This window comes from Salvelinus fontinalis, chromosome 4 (assembly GCF_029448725.1).
Source record: "Salvelinus fontinalis isolate EN_2023a chromosome 4, ASM2944872v1, whole genome shotgun sequence".
NCBI lineage: Eukaryota > Metazoa > Chordata > Actinopteri > Salmoniformes > Salmonidae > Salvelinus > Salvelinus fontinalis.
The window spans coordinates 37,298,966-37,317,739 of record NC_074668.1 but is presented as its reverse complement, the minus strand read 5'-3'; the positions used below and the strand labels follow the sequence as shown (position 1 = coordinate 37,317,739).

Genomic DNA, 18,774 nt, shown 5'->3' with positions numbered 1-18,774 from the left:
TGTGAAATCTTACCAATAGCTGAAAAAAAGTCTCACAAAACAGCAATCCATGCTTTGGTTTTGTTTATCTGGCCACTGTCTCCAAATGCTATCTTTTAAGCATTTGTGGTGCGATCCAACAGGTTAATATCCCCTATGTTTGTATTTTTCACAATTCATGTCTTAATAAAACTTTGTATTTTAGACCTATACAAAGAATAGAATATATATTTTCTAGGGCCTGTTTAATAAGGGCTGGTTTCCCAGCCTGGGCCTGAACTGTCTTAATGGAGAATTCCCATTGGAAGTACATTTTGGTCCAGGTCAGGACCAGGTTTAATCTACAGCAGTGTTTGGCATCTATTACTGTAGTTTCAGTCTCAGCATCTTGTGTGTGTGGTGCTGAGATGAGAGGCAGATAGGAGAGAGGTGCAGAATCCAAGCTTGTACGACAATAGCAAAATATTTCCCACATTTTCTCACATCCCCCTCCAAGTATTGCAGTTCCCATAGTCATATGGTACCTAGATGAAACCGTTGACTTCAGAATGACTCAACACACATCATCATTAGGCTACATTGAACAGATTAATTTAGGCAAAATGCACATTGTTATTGTGCTTTACATTTCTGAAATGTTATATTGTATTTTCTAAGAGCAAGCATATTTTTTGGTAATGCCACAGAGGAAATTGTATAATTGTCCAAATACATTATTAGATGAATGAAAATGTACACAAAAATATACATTTTTGAAAAATATTATAGTCTGGAGTTGTCAAAATGAATGTTGTCAAAGTGACTGTGTTGCATGCTGAATGATGCAGTCACCCTTTTGGAATTCTAAAGACTACAAGCTCCATATTGTGAACTTTGACGTCGAATGCGCTTACTACGCTCTACAACGAACGAATACTGGCTCGCGATTGGGCCGGACAGTTCAGCTTCGGAACACAGGGACAGCTCCCAGGTGCTGAAATTGTCGAGCATCAAACTGAACCGTCTTCTACAGTAAAACATATTTATATAAAAACAGAAAAGCCACTGACTGACACGAATCCTTCGACGCAGGTTGGTTTGCTATGATTTAAAAAAAAAATTCTGCATCATGTAATTTTTTTGCTAGACTGTTATAGACTGTTATAGAATTCCGCAAAGAACTTGATTGACCTAAACTGTATTTCCGATGTTCCAAAATTCTGCAAGGTTTTATCCAATTTACGAGAACTAGCCTACATTTGTGTAGCAAAACGGAATAGTGTATTTTCGTCGTCCTCATAACATTTCTAAATGGAATTAGCACATAAAACACCTAAAATGCCGTGTCCATGTATTTCAAGATGATTGTTATCGGTAATAGGACATTTTGTTTACGAAACATTGTACATAGACTGTACAGTGTTGTTAATAGCGCAGTTTAGGCTTGCTTGATGTAAACCCGAAAGAATCCTTCTCCGTTTAACAGAACAGGCACATGCTTGACATGGCAAATTGCTGATGCACAGTGAAAACATTTAGGCTACTAGGAACAAAGATGTCTGCTGTAGCCTAGTTCTATTGATATAGAATGCTGACAAATGCAGACGAATTTCGCAAGAAAGGTGAAACATTCCACATTTGTTTTTTGTCAATAATTGTTGGATTGTTGAATTGATTGGCATAACCATTGATAAATCCAAGCATAATTGATCAGACACCTTCCGCACCCTGCTGGGTATGGTATGGCTTGCTTGTGAAGGATCTGACTGATGTTCATTGGCAGGCACACATATGTGAAGATGTAGAACACAGGTGTCACCAACCCCAGGGTGTGTAGCGCTCTTTTTGTTTATCCAACACAGCCATCTGCCATCAGACACAGTCTGTATGCTTTTAACACCAATCTGAGAGGCTGGTGTGTTTGCGTGTGATCATTTTAATAATATATTCTTCTTTTACACGTCTGTGACATCCGTCTTCCATGCAACATATCTAAACCTTTGAGTGGCGTTTCTAATTCCAATGAGTTGATTTCATGTTTGTCATGACCTTTGACACTGTGACTCCTGGTCTTTCCAGATGGCTGTCACTCAGGGGAAGGAGGGCGGGGACCAGAACTTTGACTACATGTTCAAGCTGCTGATCATCGGCAACAGCAGTGTGGGTAAAACCTCCTTCCTTTTCCGCTACGCTGACGACGCCTTCACCTCAGCCTTCGTCAGCACCGTGGGCATCGACTTCAAAGTCAAGACCGTCTACAAGAACGACAAGAGGATCAAACTGCAGATCTGGGTAGGTCTGTCGCTAGAGTCAGGGGTACTCACTATTGTGATAGATAATGTCTAGTGTACTGTAAGTGAAGCTATTCAACTACAGTGTGCACAAATATGAGCTATTCATTCAATTGCAGTATTTGCCTTATATTTCCCCCCAAATGTATGTTTGTTAAGTTTAACTACAAGTGTGCATCAGGTCACAACCTATCACAGGTTAGTCTGCACATTGGCTGTTAGAAGTCTATAACAATGTAGGAAGGCAGTATCGTTTCAAGCTTTAAGGGATTGGGGCTTATAAATCACTTTAAACCCCAATCCCTTAAAGCTTGTAACGATACTGCCTTTCTACGTTGTTATAGACTTCTAACAGCCAACATGCAGACTAGGATCCAGTCACAATAACATTAAATGTGACATTTGACATGAAACATTTGAGGTGGATTGTGCTGCTAAGATGTTGATGCAAGGCCTACCGTGATGGAACGCGAGGCAGGGCAGTGTAGAGAACAGAGGCAGATGGATGTGTCTGGATCACTGAACAACACTCCTCTCAGACTGTGTTCTCCTCCTGTGTGTGTCCGACCTCACCTACAGCTTTTTTTTATTATGAGGTTTGGAGTTGAAGGAGTTTGTTTCTGAGCACCTCTGAGATAGCTACGGTGACAATTTAAAGCATGCTTCCTCCAAACACCTGCTCTCTCTCTTTCCTAGAGAGGCAATGCTGTTCGCTGTCATATTTACTGTCTGTTCCACAAATTCATTGGTCCCAGACAGGACTGTAGCAGTTTATAAGCTGAGGGTTGAATGTAGACAGTTTAATTAGTGAGTAATAAGGGTAATGGGTTTTTGTCAGTTAAGCAAAAACAAGCGGGTTCTAATAGAGGCAGGATTGCCAGAGAGAGCATTCAATTGAATAGCTCTAGGTTGTCTAATTGGGCGGTTTGAGTACTGTACTATTCCTGACGAGCCACAGTACACCCGAACTTACCAGTAAGATTCAAATAAGATGGCCTATTGTCACTCTTCACGGACTGTACTAAAGATTCTGTTCATTTGTTGGGCTAATTCACAGTGTAAACTGCTCTGTGGTGCCATGGCGATGATTAAATAAACTCAGTCAATTCGTTTCAAGTGGAGCTCCTGTTCATTGGACTCAGCAGGATTTTTCTGTCTTGCTGTGTCTTTTAGCTAAGAACAAGCAAAGCTGCCCACTCAAATAGCCCCAAGATTAAATGAGTCATTGTCAAGCACTTGGCCGTGAATCGATAGGGTAGTGAAATGTGTGGATGCATACAGTATGTCTTCAGTATTCAGCCAAGAGGAAAGTCAACAGTCAACGCATTGTCTAGAAGATGAATGTTTAATGTAAAGTAATGTCACAGTCTGCAAAAAAGAGAACCATTTTCATAATAATAAAAAAAAGGATAAAGAAATGTCCTTAAAAAACATTATGTAGAATAAGGTAATGCTATAGCCTACTGAATTGTATTGTACAAAAACATTCTACAGTTCATTGTTCGCACAAATATATAGACACACACACCTGAACATCTGCATGCAGGTGCACGTACGTCCATGCATTACTGTGTATATTGTGGGTTTCCATTGCTCAGCCCAGCTGCTGTATGAGGGAGATTGAGGTAGACAGCCTCTGAGCTGTGTGTGCTTTTGAAGGTCAGAGATGTCCGTTGGCTACCACACAGACACAATTATAGCCATATTCACAGAGAGAGCAGAGCAGGCCTCTCTCTGTAGCTAATGTAACCCAGCACTGTTTGGCCTCGCAGTGGAAATAGCACACTGCTGAGTGCCCCTATACAAGAGGTTTATTGTAAACCCATAGACATGACATAATCAGTATAATATGGCCAGTAGGTCTCAGCCACCACAGTGACTAATCAGCATGGCGTCAGAAATGTCTCTCCATTTCAATGGTTAGCTATGGTATATGGGATCAATGGTCTGCTTCCCATGGGGTGTGGAGACATCACCAGACACCCTGTTGTGCTTGTATCAATTGCTCTGTTTGGGATGGGCCCTGCAGGCATGGAGAGTGATTTGGATTATATGATTTATTGATCATAGTGCATTATTCATTTACTGGGGAGACTTGAACCTCTAGAATTTGTGAATAGATAATGACCATCATGATCATCACAGCTAGCCAAACCAGCCAGCGATGCAGGATACATGATCATCACAGCTAGCCAAACCAGCCCGGCGATGCAGGATACATGATCATCACAGCTAGCCAAACCAGCCGGCGATGCAGGATACATGATCATCACAGCTAGCCAAACCAGCCAGCGATGCAGGATACATGATCATTACAGCTAGCCAAACCAGCCAGCGATGCAGGATACATGATCATTACAGCTAGCCAAACCAGCCAGCGATGCAGGATACATGATCATCACAGCTAGCCAAACCAGTCAGCGATGCAGGATACATGATCATCACAGCTAGCCAAACCAGCCAGCGATGCAGGATACATGATCATTACAGCTAGCCAAACCAGCCAGCGATGCAGGATACATGATCATCACAGCTAGCCAAACCAGTCAGTGATGCAGGATACATGATCATCACAGCTAGCCAAACCAGCCAGCAATGCAGGATACATGATCATTACAGCTAGCCAAACCAGCCAGCGATGCAGGATACATGATCATCACAGCTAGCCAAACCAGTCAGCGATGCAGGATACATGATCATCACAGCTAGCCAAACCAGCCAGCGATGCAGGATACATGATCATTACAGCTAGCCAAACCAGCCAGCGATGCAGGATACATGATCATCACAGCTAGCCAAACCAGCCAGCGATGCAGGATACATAATCATCACAGCTAGCCAAACCAGCCGGCGATGCAGGATACATGATCATCACAGCTAGCCAAACCAGCCGGCGATGCAGGATACATGATCATCACAGCTAGCCAAACCAGCCAGCGATGCTGTCAAGCCCTGACCTTAGAGAGCCTTTTTATGTCTCTAGTTGGTTTGATGTGTGATTTGGGGTGGGCATTCTATGTTTTGTTTTCTATGTTTCTTTATTTCTATGTTTTGGTCGGGTATGGTTCTCAATCAGGGACAGCTGTCTATCGTTGTCTCTGATTGGGAATCATACTTAGGTAGCCCTTTTCCCTCCTTTCCGTGTGGGTAGTTAACTTTGTTTGTGGCACTAATGCCCTGTAAGCTTCACGGTTGTTTCTTTCATTTGTTGTTTTGTTGGCGACATTTTAAATTAAAAGGAAAATGAACGCTCACCACGCTGCACCTTGGTCTTCTTCCAGCATCGGCTGTGACAGATGCAGGATACATGATCATCACAGCTAGTCAAACCAGTCAGCGATGCAGGATACATAATCATCACAGCTAGCCAAACCAGTCAGCGATGCAGGATACATGATCATCACAGCTAGCCAAACCAGTCAGCGATGCAGGATACATGATCATCACAGCTAGCCAAACCAGTCAGCGATGCAGGATACATGATCATCACAGCTAGCCAAACCAGTCAGCGATGCAGGATACATGATCATCACAGCTAGCCAAACCAGTCCAGAATAAATACACACATGGATGGGAGACTTTCTGTGTGACTTACTGTGAGTGACTGTGTGTGTGTGTGTGTGCGTGCCTGACCAGCAACAACAATGTTCGGTATCTCTTTCCAGGACACGGCGGGACAGGAGCGGTACCGGACAATCACCACTGCATACTACCGGGGAGCCATGGGCTTCATCCTTATGTATGACATCACCAACGAGGAGTCCTTCCATTGTGTGCAGGACTGGTGAGTTCTACTGGGGTACAACACATTTTCACCCTCTCTAGGAGGAACATTTGTGTTAAATAGCACAGTTTATTATATAATTGAAAACCAGTATGTGTCAGCAATAACAGCACGTTGGAAGGACTGCAATTTTGTCAGTATATCATGTACCATGAAATACAGGAGGGAAGGAAGCAACTTCAGATGACATGTTTTGTGTTAAGTATTGTTTACATACTGTATATCTTAACACAAGATTCTCAGAAAGACTGCATATCTTTATGGACAACAGTGTGTTGTTGGCTTGTATTGAGACAGGATGAGTAGAAGATTTGTCCCTGTGAAGAAACAGACCCAAATAGCTGACCTTCATCTCCGTCAGTATCTCCTTCTCTAAGCGTATTGATTAGAGCGCTTGTTGTCAGAGAGCCACTGGCCCATCTGTGTGTGTGTGTGTGGGGGGGGGGATCCCTGGGTAGGTCAGGCAAAGTCACGAATCACTGTCTTTGTGAGCCACAAAATCTATTTCCATCCGAATACTGAATACCTACACTACTGGAACCTTGTACTTACTCTATCTTTCCTGTATCCTGGATTCAACATGATTTAGTCCTAGAAATAAGAACAAGAAGTCTATTTCATCAGTCCCAATTACCAGGTTTCTGGGATGAACTCTACCAGAATAGTTTAAGAAAGAGAATGTTTTGATGGATGCACTTGACAAAACGATTATTAAATGTCTCACGGTGAAACATAAAGAAAAATGTTTTCTCAATTGTGTCGAGAGAATGTGATTTTGACTACCATGTCCTCTTTTGTGTACAGAATGGGCGTGTCACATCAACCCTAGTGTTGGTATGTTGAGTAGGGCATCTTTGTAGAAAGCAGACGGGTTAAACATCTCTGTTCCCTGTGGTTGTGTAGATCCAGGTGTGGTGGCCAGACGGTGTGACCCCTCCCTCTCTGTAGCATGATTACAGCTCACTGCTGTAGCCTTATCGCACCCTCACAGCCCAACAGGATTATGGGAGCACAGAGAGGAAAGGGGCGCTCGCGATCACTACGGCAACGCACTGATGTACTGTCGGATGACTAACTGCTAAGAAAGGAAGAAAACTCATTAATTTAACAGGCTCTCTGTATGAGACATTGCAATGCAATCAAATTTAACAGCAACTACTGTAGAATCACGAACTGCTCTATTCTGAAGTCTTGATACCAGTCAGCTAATGACTGTTATTATCTTGGAGCTGTTCAAATCAGTGCGCTTGTTCACTAAAGCCATAGCAGTGACAGAGCACAAAAATACTTTATTAGTTAACACTTTCTATGAAGTACATACATATAATGCTTTATAACATCCTTTGTAATGTGTTATAACACTGACTATAAGCATTCATAATAATTCATTAGTGGTAGTAAAACCATGTATGATGTTTTAAATATCATTAGCTATAATTACTTATGAGACTATATATTTGGTATTTTATTAGGATCCCCATTAGCTGTTGTAATATCAGCAGCTACTCTTCCTTGGGTCCTCACAAAACATGAAACATGGCATAATACAGAACATCAATATACAAGAACAGCTCAAGGACAGAACTGCATACATTTAAAAAAAAAGCCACAGGTATCTTACGTATTATTGCATACACACACACTATCTAGGTCAAATAGCGGAGAGGCGTTGTGCCGTGAGGTGTTGCTTTATTTGTTTTTGGAAACCAGGTTTGCTGTTTATTTGAGCAATATTGCATGGAAGGAAGTTCCATGCAATAAGGGCTCTATATAATACTGTACGCTTTCTTGAATTTGTTCTGGATTTGGGGAGTGTGAAAAGACCCCTGGTGGCATGTCTGGTGCGGTAAGAATGTGTGTCAGAGCTGTGTGTAAGTTGACTATGTAAACAACAATGTTAATGTTGTTAATGTTTCTTATAAAAAGAAGAAGTGATGCTGTCAGTCTCCCCTCCACTCTTAGCCAAGAGAGACTGGCATGCATAGTATTTATATCAGCCCTCTGATTACAATGAAGAGCAAAACGTGCCGCTCTGTTCTGGGCCAGCTGCAGCTTAACTTGGTCTTTCCTTGCAGCACTAGACCACACTACTGGACAATAATCGTGATTAGACAAAACTAGAGCCTCAGAACTTGCTTTTTGGAGTGTGGTGTCAATCTATATGTTTTGACCATGACAGTTTACAATCTAAGGTAATGTCAAGTAATTTATTCTCCTCAATTTGTTCAACAGCCACATCATTTATTACCAGATTCAGCTGAGGTCTAGAACTTAAGGAATGATTTGTACCAAATACAATGCTCTTAGTTTTAGAGATGTTCAGGACCAGTTTATTACTAGCCACCCATTCCAAAACAGACTGCAACTCTTTAAGGGTTTCTGTGACTTCATTAGCTGTGGTTGCTAATGCGTGTATGGTTGAATCATCAGCATACATGGACACACATGCTTTGTTTAATCCCAGTGGCAGGTCATTGGTAAAAATAGAAAAGAGAAGAGGGCCTAGGGAGCTGCCCTGTGGTATACCACACTTTACATGTTTGACTTTAGAGAAGCTTCCATTAAAGAAAACCCTTTGAGTTCTATTAGCTAGATAGCTCTGAATCCACGATGTGGCAGAGGTTGAAAATCCATAACATATAATTATGGTCAATAATATCAAAGGATGCACTGGAATCCAACAGTACCGCTCCCACAGTCTTTTATTATCAATTTCTTTCAAAGAATCATCAGTAATTTGTGTCAGTGCAATACACGTTGAGTGCCCTTCTCTATAAGCATGCTGAAAGTCTGTTGTTAATTTGTTTACAGAGAAATAGCATTGTATTTGGTCAAACCCAATTTTTTCCAACAGTTTGCTAAGAGCTGGCAGGAAGCTAATAGGTCTGCTGTTAGAACCAGTAAAGGCTACTTTACCACTCTTGGGTAGCGGAATTACTTTGGCTTCCCTCCAGGCCGGAGGAGAAAGACTTTCCTCTAGGCTCAGATTAAAAATATGACAGATAGGAGTGGCTATAGAGTCAGCTACCATCCTCAGTAGCTTTTCATCCAAGTTGTCAATGATAATTGATCTATAACAATAATTTTTCCACCTCTCCCATGCCAACTTTATAGAATTCAAACTTGCAATGCTTTTCTTTCATTTATTGTTTTTTTTTATGCATGAATACAATTGCTCACTATTCGTTATTGGCATTTCCTATCGAAGTTTGCCCACTTTGCAAATTATTAAATATAATTTAATAATATCATATCATTAAAATTAAAATAAAAAATTAAAATAATTGCCAACATCAAATGGTTTTGTGATGAATAAGCCATCTGATTCGATGAAAGATGGAGTTGAATTTGTCTTTCTGCCCATAATTTCATTTAAAGTACACCAACGTTTTTTCCGTTATTCTTTACATCATTGATCTTGGCTTCATAATAAAGTTTCTTCTTCTTTTTGTTGAGTTTAGTCACATCATTTCTTAATTTGCAGTAAGTCAGCCGGTCAGATGTGCAGCCAGACTTATTAGCCACTCCTTTTGCCACATCTCTTTCAACCATACCATTTTTCAATTCCTCATCAATTCATGGAACCTTAAAAGTTCTAACAGTCAGTTTCTTAACAGATGCATGTTTATCAATAATTGGAAGAAGCAATTTCATAAATTCCTCAAGTACAGCGTCTGCTCCTCATTAATCACATCCACATCAGACCAACAAATATATGTATACAGTGACAGGAAAAAGTATGTGAACCCTTTGGAATTACCTGGATTTCTGCATAAATTGGTCATCAAATTTGATCTGATCTTCAACTAAGTCACAACAATAGACGAACACAGTGTGCTTAAACTAATAGCACACAAATTATTGTATTTTTCTTGTCTATATTGAATACATAATTTAAACATTCACAGTGTAGGTTGGGAAAGTATGTGAACTCCTAGGCTAATGACTTCTCCAAAAGCTAAGTGGAGTCAGGAGTCAGCTAACCTGGAGTCCAATCAATGAGACAAGATTGGAGATGTTGGTTAGAGCTGCCTTGTCCTATAAAAAACACTCACAAAATTTGAGTTTGCTATTCACAAGAAGCATTGCCTGATGTGAACCATGCCTCGAACAAAAGAGATCTCAGAAGAAGTTAGATTAAGAATTGTTGACTTGCATAAAGCTGGAAAGGGTTACAAAATTATCTCTAAAAGCCTTGATATTCATCAGTCCAAGGTAAGACAAATTGTCTATAAATGGAGAAAGTTCAGCACTGTTGCTGCTCTCCCTAGGAGTGACTGTAAGTCAAAGACTGCAAGAGCACAGTGCAGAATGCTCAATAAGGTTAAGAAGAATCCTAGAGTGTCAGCTAAAGACTTGCAGAAATCTCTGGAACATGTTAACATCTCTGTTGACGAGTCTACGATATGTAAAACACTGAACAAGCATGGTGTTCATGGGAGGACACCACGGGAGAAGCACTGCTGCACGTCTGAAGTTTGCAAAAGTGCACCTGGATTTTCCACAGCGCTACTGGCAAGATATTCTGTGGACAGATGAAACTACAGTTGAGTTATTTGCAAGGAACACACAACACTATGTGTGGAGAAAAAAGGCACAGCACACCAACATCAAAACCTCATCCCAACTGTAAAGTATGGTGGAGAGAGCATCATGGTTTGGGGCTGCTTTGCTGCCTCAGCACCTGGACAGCTTGCTATCATCGACAGAAAAACTAATTCCCAAGTTTATCAAGACAATTTGCAGGAGAATGTAAGGCTACCTGTCTGCCAATTGAAGCTCAACAGAAGTTGGGTGATGCAACAGGACAACGACCCAAAACACAGAAGTAAATCAACAACAGAATGGCTTCAACAGAAGAAAATACGCCTTCTGAATTGAGATGCTGTGGCATGACCTCGAGCGGTTCACACCAGACATCCCAAGAATATTGCTGAACTGAAACAGTTTTGTGAAGAGGAATGGTCCAAAATTCTTCCTGACCATTGTGCAGGTCTGATCCGCATCTACAGAAAACGTTTGGTTGAGGTTATTGCTGCCAAAGGAGGGTCAAGCAGTTATTAAATCCGAGGGTTCCCATACATTTTCCACCCTGCACTGTGAATGTTTACACGGTGTGTTCAATAAAGACATGAAAACGTATACTTGTTTGTGTGTTATTAGTTTAAACAGACTGTGTTTGTCTATTGTTGTGACTAAGATGAAGATCAGATCAAATTTTATGACCAATTTATGCAGAAATCCAGGTAATTCCAAAGGGTTCACATACTTTTTCTTGACATTGTATATATATATATATATATATATATATAAATATTATTATTTTTTTAAATCATCCATGTAAGGGTTATGGGATGTATATTTATTATTCTGAATTAAGGGCTTGAACAGACTTCCTATGGTAGGCTTTTATTCCATTATTATTTTCCATTATTTGTCCTGGTTAGGAGGTTGAGGGTAAAGATGCATATTTTCCAAAGCAAACAGCTCCTTCCCTGCCAGGATGTGTCTGAATGAGCTCCTGTCCTAACTCACACTCATTTCCTGTGTGTGACGCAGTTGTCTCCTGACAGTGACGGAGTCACGCTGAGCACTAGACACTGCTGCTTCTCTCCTCTCCTGGTTATTGGCCATTGAAACACAAAAACGAATAATTGTGAGAGATAAACATAGATATCGGTAATAATTTCACCATTAAATATAGGCTAGATTAGAGATAGATTATAAACATTCAGCGCAAAACCCCCATTTCAGAGCAGCTGTTTTTGACCAGGATGTCACTGTGAATAATATCATCAGTCAGATGTGAATTGACCTACAGCTGAACTGGTATGACCAGTCTGACCTCACTGTACACTCCAACAGGGCAGTAATACTTAGAAATACAATAACAATACATACATAATACAAAAAGTTAAAAACAAGAAACTAAATTAAGAAACATTAGAACGAGCAATGGCAGAGTCTGGAATATAACTATACAGTGCATTCAGAAAGTATTCAGACCCCTTCCCTTTTTCACAGGTTTCTAGAAATTTCTGCCAATGTATAAAAAAAAACTGAAATACCTTATTTACATAAGTATTCAGATGCTTTGCTATGAGACTTGAAATTGAGCTCAGGTGCCTCCTTTCCCCATTGATCACCCTTGAGATGTTTCTACAACTTGATTGGAGTCCACCTGTGGTAAATTCAATTGATTGGACATGATTTGGAAAGGCACACACCTGTCTATATAAGGTCCCACAGTTGATAGTGCATGTCAGAGAAAAATTCAAGCCATGAGGTCAAAGGAATTGTTCGTAGAGCTCCGAGACAGGATTGTGTTGAGGCACAGATCTAGGGAAGGGTACCAAAAAAATTCTGCAGCATTGAAGGTCCCCAAGAACACACTGGCCTCCATCATTCTTAAATGGAAGAAGTTTGGAACCACCAAGACTCTTTATAGAGCTGCCCGCCAGGCGAAACTGAGCAATCGGGGGAGAAGGGCCTTGGTCAGGGAGGTGACCAAGAACCCGATGGTCACTCTGACAGAGCTCCAGAGTTCCTCTGTGGAGATGGGATAACCTTCCAGACAACCATCTCTGCAGCACTCCACCAATCAGGCCTTAATGGTAGAGTGGCCAGACAGAATCCACTCGTCAGTAAAAGGCACATGACAGCCCGCTTGGAGTTTTCTAAAAAGCACCTAAAGGACTCTGACCATGAGAAACAAGATTCTCTGGTCTGATGAAACCAAGATTGAACTCCTTGGCCTGAATGACAAGCATCACATCTGGAGGAAACCTGGCACCATCCCTATGGTAAAGCATGGTGGTGGCAGCATCATGCTGTGGGGAGGTTTTTCAGCTGCAGGGACTGGGAGACTAGTCAGGGTTGAGGGAAAGATGAACGGAACAAAGTACAGAGAGATCCTTGATGAAAACCTGCTCCAGAGCACTCAGGACCTCAGACTGGGGTGAAGGTTCACCTTCCAACAGGACAACAACCCTAAGCACACAGCCAAGACAACGCAGGAGTGGCTTTGGGACAAGTCTCTGAATGTCCTTAAGTGGCCCAGCCAAAGCCTGGACTTGAACCCAATCTAACATCGCTGGAGAGACCGGAAAATAGCTGTGCAGCGGCGCTCCCCATCCAACCTGACAGAGCTTGAGAAGATGGGAGAAACTCCCCAAATACAGGTGTGCCAAGCTTGTAGCGTCATACCCAAGAAGACTCGAGGCTGTAATCACTGCCAAAGGTGCTTCAACAAAGTACTGAGTAAAGGCTCTGAATCCTTATGTAAATGTGATATTTACATTAAAGAAATATTCAAATTTGCAAAAATTTATAAAAAACAGTTTTTGCTTTGTCATTATGGGGCATTGTGTGTAGATTGATGAAGGAAAAAAACGATTTAATCCATTTTAGAATAAGGCTGTAACGTAACAAAATGTGGAAAAAGTGAAAGTAATATCCGAATGCACTGTATACTGTATATTAATGGTGTGTTTAAACAGTATGGACAGAACACAAAACAATTCACAAAACTGCTAAGTTGCTTCTAGCTAGGAGCGAGAAGCAGGCGGACGGTGTCTGTCAGCGCCATTCTGTAGTAAACCTGGGTTTGATGGAGGAGATATGTTGTTTACTATATCAGCTTGTCGCCTATAGCTTCTAGTAGATAGATGCAGTGCTCTGTTTTCTTTGTATATGTATGTGTGCGTGTGCGTGTGCATGTGCGTGTGTGTGCAGGTCGACCCAGATTAAGACCTATTCTTGGGACAACGCCCAGGTGGTGCTGGCTGGGAACAAGTGTGACATGGAGGAGGAGAGGGTGGTGGCTGCAGACAGCGGGAGACAGCTGGCAGAACAACTCGGTGAGCTGCTATCATTTGATTGATCAGCGACACTTTATAGTGGCAGAGATAAAATAATGAACACATCGAATGGTCAACAGTCAGATACGAAGCATTATAATGCGTTAGCTCATACTGATTCACAGCACCGGTGCCTACATGGGCTTTTGTAAGTTCATTGACTTATTGTAAACATAACGCACAGTATTTGACAGGCTTTCATTTTCACTTAGTCATTGTCAAGAGATTTCTGAATGTAGACAATTAACTTCTTGTAAACATCATCTACAATGTTCACATACTATTTCTCTCCTCTCCCTCGCTATCCCTCCGCAGGTTTTGAGTTCTTTGAAACGAGTGCCAAGGACAACATCAATGTCAAGCAGACCTTTGAACGCCTCGTTGACATCATCTGTGACAGGATGTCCGAGAGCCTGGACACTGATCCTGCCGTTACCACGGGAACGCCTAGCGCCAAACTGACAGACAGCGCCCCGCCGCTCCAGCAGTCCGCCTGTAACTGTTAGTGGCTCCTCCCGCTTCCTGTGTTTTTCGTAGATACCCAGTCCCTTAGATATAGGTTACATCCTAAATGGCACCCTTTTCCCTACATAATGCACTACTTTTGACGAGGGCCTATAGGGCTCTGGTCAAAGGTTGTGTACTTAATGGAAAAAGGGTGCCATTTGCGACTCAACAGTAGTCTTAAAGTAGGGGTGCACAACTAAGGTCCTGGATGGCTGCAGTAAAGTCAGATTTTCCTCCTTGCCTTTTAATCAGAGATTGACTTGTATAGATACTGTAGGTGCACTCTCTGGCCAATCAGTGACAGTAGTCCATCAGTTAAGTGCCAGGATGGAAGGAAACCCAGCAGGACTGCGGACTGGAGTTGTGCACCCCTGTCTTGTAGTATTCTGATGTGTCATCTGACCTCTTTTATCATCGTACATCAGCCAGGGCGGCAGTCTGTTTCTGTTCTCTTGACAACTCCTTATGGAATTGTCAAACATGGAGTTGGCAAGAGCACTGATCTGTGACCAGGCAATCAATGTCTGTCCCTCTATAGCTGTGTTGAGGTACAGATCTTTACACCTTTACTTAGAAACACAGAGGGTCTGAATATGTCTGATGAGTATGTCTGTGTCGGCCTTACAGGACGGCTAATGATATGACACTACAAACATCCATTATCCTCTTTAGCTTACCGTACAACATTAAAAAGGATGCTTGTAAAGGCTGTTAGAATTCAATGTGTGGTCCATGCACTGCACAGTAGCCTTCCAACTGGCTTCAAAGACTTGTAATCAATTCTAATTCTATTAGGAGAACCCAGAGCTTTGTCACTGTTTTTATTGTCCATCCTAAAAATTGCAGGCGATAAAGTTATAATCAGTGCTTTCATTTATTTAGCCATCTATTTATGCATTTATTATGTTTGTGTTACATATTGTCTTCTGCCGAGGGCCAAAAGCTATTTTGTGTATTGTAGACAAACTGGTAGATGGTAGCTGATTTCTGTTTGCGGTGTGTGTGTGTGTGTGTGTTTTAGGAAGAGTGAATGAGTGTGGCAGTGTGATAAATTTCAATCATCTACCTTGGATAAAAAACAAATGTGGCCTTTTAGTATTTCCAACATGGCCTCTTCTCCTTTATGGTCACCTGCCACATTGACTTCATATTTCATGAATATACTACATTGTGTCTGTGAGTACTGTATACTGTACATGTGCATTTGTATTAGTAGTCCTGATATGCCATCTGATGAGTGTGTATACATTTCTTTAAAACTGAATAGATCCTCTTTTTCTAGCCTTATTAAGACATTTGACAAGTGTGCTGTCAAATAACCAATAACCTAGGTTATGTTGTTCTACCCAGACCATTACAGTTATCTTTACCCAAACTACAAACCCGACCCTTCCCTCATGTCCACTTCCCGAAGAGAGAAAAAAAAAAGACCACAGCCAAGATATGATATGTTATGACAGGTGGATACTGAAGCCATGATAGAGTCTGTCTGACTGGATAAACATCAATATCCTCCGGAACAGTATTTTTAGGGAGAATGGTGTCCATATTTCATATACCTAAGAAAGTGCACCTTTTCCACATCCTTGAACCATGTTGTTATTGTCTCCATCCTTGGCTGAAGCAAATTGTCCTTTACATTTAGGATGTCGTGACAGTCCTGGACCTCCCAGTAAAGATAATCTACCACATATTAGGGGAATAAGTACATAAAATATTTGATAACTGTAATTGTGCCAAAAAAAAACAGTGTAGTTTGTTTTACATCGTGTCTTTGCATAGAAAATGGAAGGTTCAAAAGAGAAAAGTTGCATGAAGACATTGAATTATCTATATTTATATATCTAAGGGTGTATGTTATCTATGTTATAGATATTGAATTAAGTGCATCTTCATAGCTTTGGCTGTGTGATGCAATGGGCCAACAAGTGCAATATTTTAGGAATTTATTCCTGTACATAGTCCTTCTAGTACAGTATACCTGCAGTTGAGTGACTGGTCTAATGTTGGTGTTGTATTGTACGGCACTGCAAGCATCACACTAAGTGTGTGTGTGTGTGTGTGTGTGTGTGTGTGTGTATATGTGTGTGTGTGCGCGCTTTATCTGGGATTTGCAGTGCGGCGAATTAGTGTATGTGTGTTTATTACATATTGTGTGTGTGTACCTTTTCTACTGATGTATTCATGCACTATATACTGTTCCTGCTAGCTATCTGTTGGTGAACTCGTACTATACGTCAAAATGCAGTATTGTGGAAGATAGTCAGAGAAATTAGGGTATGCCATATGCTGTACTGATATTAAGTCTATGTTATAAAAAAGGGAAATATCTCTACTCCAACAGGATGTTGTCTGTGTGAGATTATTATTTACCTGTACATGAATAGTAGCCATTACCCTGCTCAGATTGAAACCTCAAACATCTCTACATTAAAATCCCGTCATCTACTTCCTCATCGGTGATTATGCATATTCATGACCTCCACTATTCAGCCCAGTGGGCACAGACGTCAATTCAACGTCTATTCCACGTTGTTTGTACCTTCAAGTGCAAGCAATGTACAAACTATGTGTTTAAGATGATAGGAAATAAACAAATTGTATTCATGTCATGTGTGTATTGTGTTTTTGTGTGTGGAGATCCATTGGCTCCCACCTTGTGATTGAAGGTGTTCAGCTTCTTGGTGTATTTTTGTGGTCTCACTCTATTTATAGAGAAAGCATGCCTCCTAATGGAAAAAACAGGTAGGTTCATGTTTTACATGATGATTTTCTATGCCTAGCATTAGGTTAAGGCTATGACCATAGGTTGAGGTCAAGGAAAGGGTTGGGGCTAGGGTATAAAGTAGTGGTGCGTGGGTAAAATCACTGAGGAAGCCAAGCCAGGAGGAAATAGCCATATCACCACCTATGTGTTGTGATAATTGCATTGTTTGCTCTGTAACCTGTTTGTTCATATGCCTTGACAACTGGATATATAGGCCTAAGGCTGGGACAATTAGACACAGTGGCAGATTAAATTCAACCACGGCTGAACCGGGAGGTGGACATAAAGCTAGGGTTAAGGCAAGAGTTAGGGTTCTGGTTGAGGCTAGGGTTAGGATTGAACCTAGCCTCAAACACAACCACAACCCTAACCCTAGCTTCATGGCCACACCTCGGTTCAACCATAACCCTAGCCAAAACCCTAGCTTCATGTCTACTAAGTAGAAGAACAGAGATTTTGGTCGCGTGTGGTTTTGGTAGATGGCCATTTTCACCACTAGAGGGCCTCCTTTCTGCACACACTTCCAGTCTGGAATGAAACATGTATAAATGGACAAACGCTTCAAAAGTCCTCTTACCACTGCTGACAGTGCTGACACACTGTATAACCCAAGCCTAAATCCTAACGTTATGGATGGACTGGGACATATTACGTTGATGGACCCAAGGACCCTACACAGGAGAAAGACTCTTCACTGCCCAGAGTAAACACACTGATGCCTCCTAAAACCTTCTGGCTCGGATAAACAGACAGATAGACAGACGGACAGACAGACAGACAGATAGATAGACAGACACACACACAGAGAACGTACTTTAGAAAAGGCAAGAACAGTGGAGTTAATGTTTTATTCTTCACGCGTCAACTTGAGCCTTTCTCAAGAATATTCTGATTTGATGGTTATACTTGGCTAAAACAGACACAAAATGACACCCAGGCTACTGCTAGTTTTATTGCTTGTTGGAAAAGTTTGAGAAAAGGTTTTAGATCCACTTTAGTCTGTAAGCATTGATACTTGGTATTTAACATCTTTTAATGTTTCTAATAAAACAACTGTTAGCAGAGCTGGCCTGATCTACAACCTAATCTCAGAACTATGCTGAGGCCTTCTCTTTTTCCAAAGGAAATATCTATTATCTCACTCCCAACATAATTACATGACTGTTTTCCAGGCTCCGCACCACCTCTGACTGTCCTTTGATACTTTCCTTCATAAAAGAGAAATTATTTGATTTATTTCTGCATTGTTTCCATGGTGCATGTGCAGACGTGAAACGTGTGGCTGGTCAGAAAACACTTAATGGCTTCCATGTGGAAGGCTAGAGCAAAAACACACGGGCACCAGGCTAGAGCAAAAACACACGGGCACCTGGCTAGAGCAAAAACACACGGGCACCGGGCTAGAGCAAAAACACACGGGCACCGGGCTAGAGCAAAAACACATGGGCACCGGGCTAGAGCAAAAACACATGGGCACCGGGCTAGAGCAGAAACACACGGTTACCGGGCTAGAGCAGAAACACACAGGCACCGGGCTAGAGCAGAAATACACAGGCACCGGGCTAGAGCAAAAACAGACCGGCACCGGGCTAGAGCAGAAACACACAG

General features: G+C 41.5%; 1 protein-coding gene across 1 annotated transcript; it reads left to right on the top strand.

Moving 5' to 3' along the window:
• Positions 1 to 851: 851 nt before the first annotated feature.
• Positions 852 to 17,006, top strand: LOC129853687 (ras-related protein Rab-3C-like). Its single transcript, XM_055920011.1, has 5 exons — positions 852 to 1,050; positions 2,038 to 2,250; positions 5,915 to 6,033; positions 13,768 to 13,892; positions 14,208 to 17,006. The coding sequence occupies exons 2-5, from the start codon at positions 2,038 to 2,040 to the stop codon at positions 14,396 to 14,398; spliced, it is 648 nt and encodes a 215-aa protein (XP_055775986.1). The 5' UTR covers positions 852 to 1,050; the 3' UTR covers positions 14,399 to 17,006.
• Positions 17,007 to 18,774: the final 1,768 nt, after the last annotated feature.

Coding starts and splice junctions, on each gene's coding strand:
- LOC129853687 (XM_055920011.1), top strand. CDS start 2,038: ATGGCTGTCACTCAGGGGAAGGAGGGCGGGGACCAGAACTTTGACTAC. Junction 6,034..13,767: donor TTCCATTGTGTGCAGGACTG/GTGAGTTCTACT, acceptor GTGTGTGTGCAG/GTCGACCCAGATTAAGACCT. Junction 13,893..14,207: donor ACAGCTGGCAGAACAACTCG/GTGAGCTGCTAT, acceptor ATCCCTCCGCAG/GTTTTGAGTTCTTTGAAACG.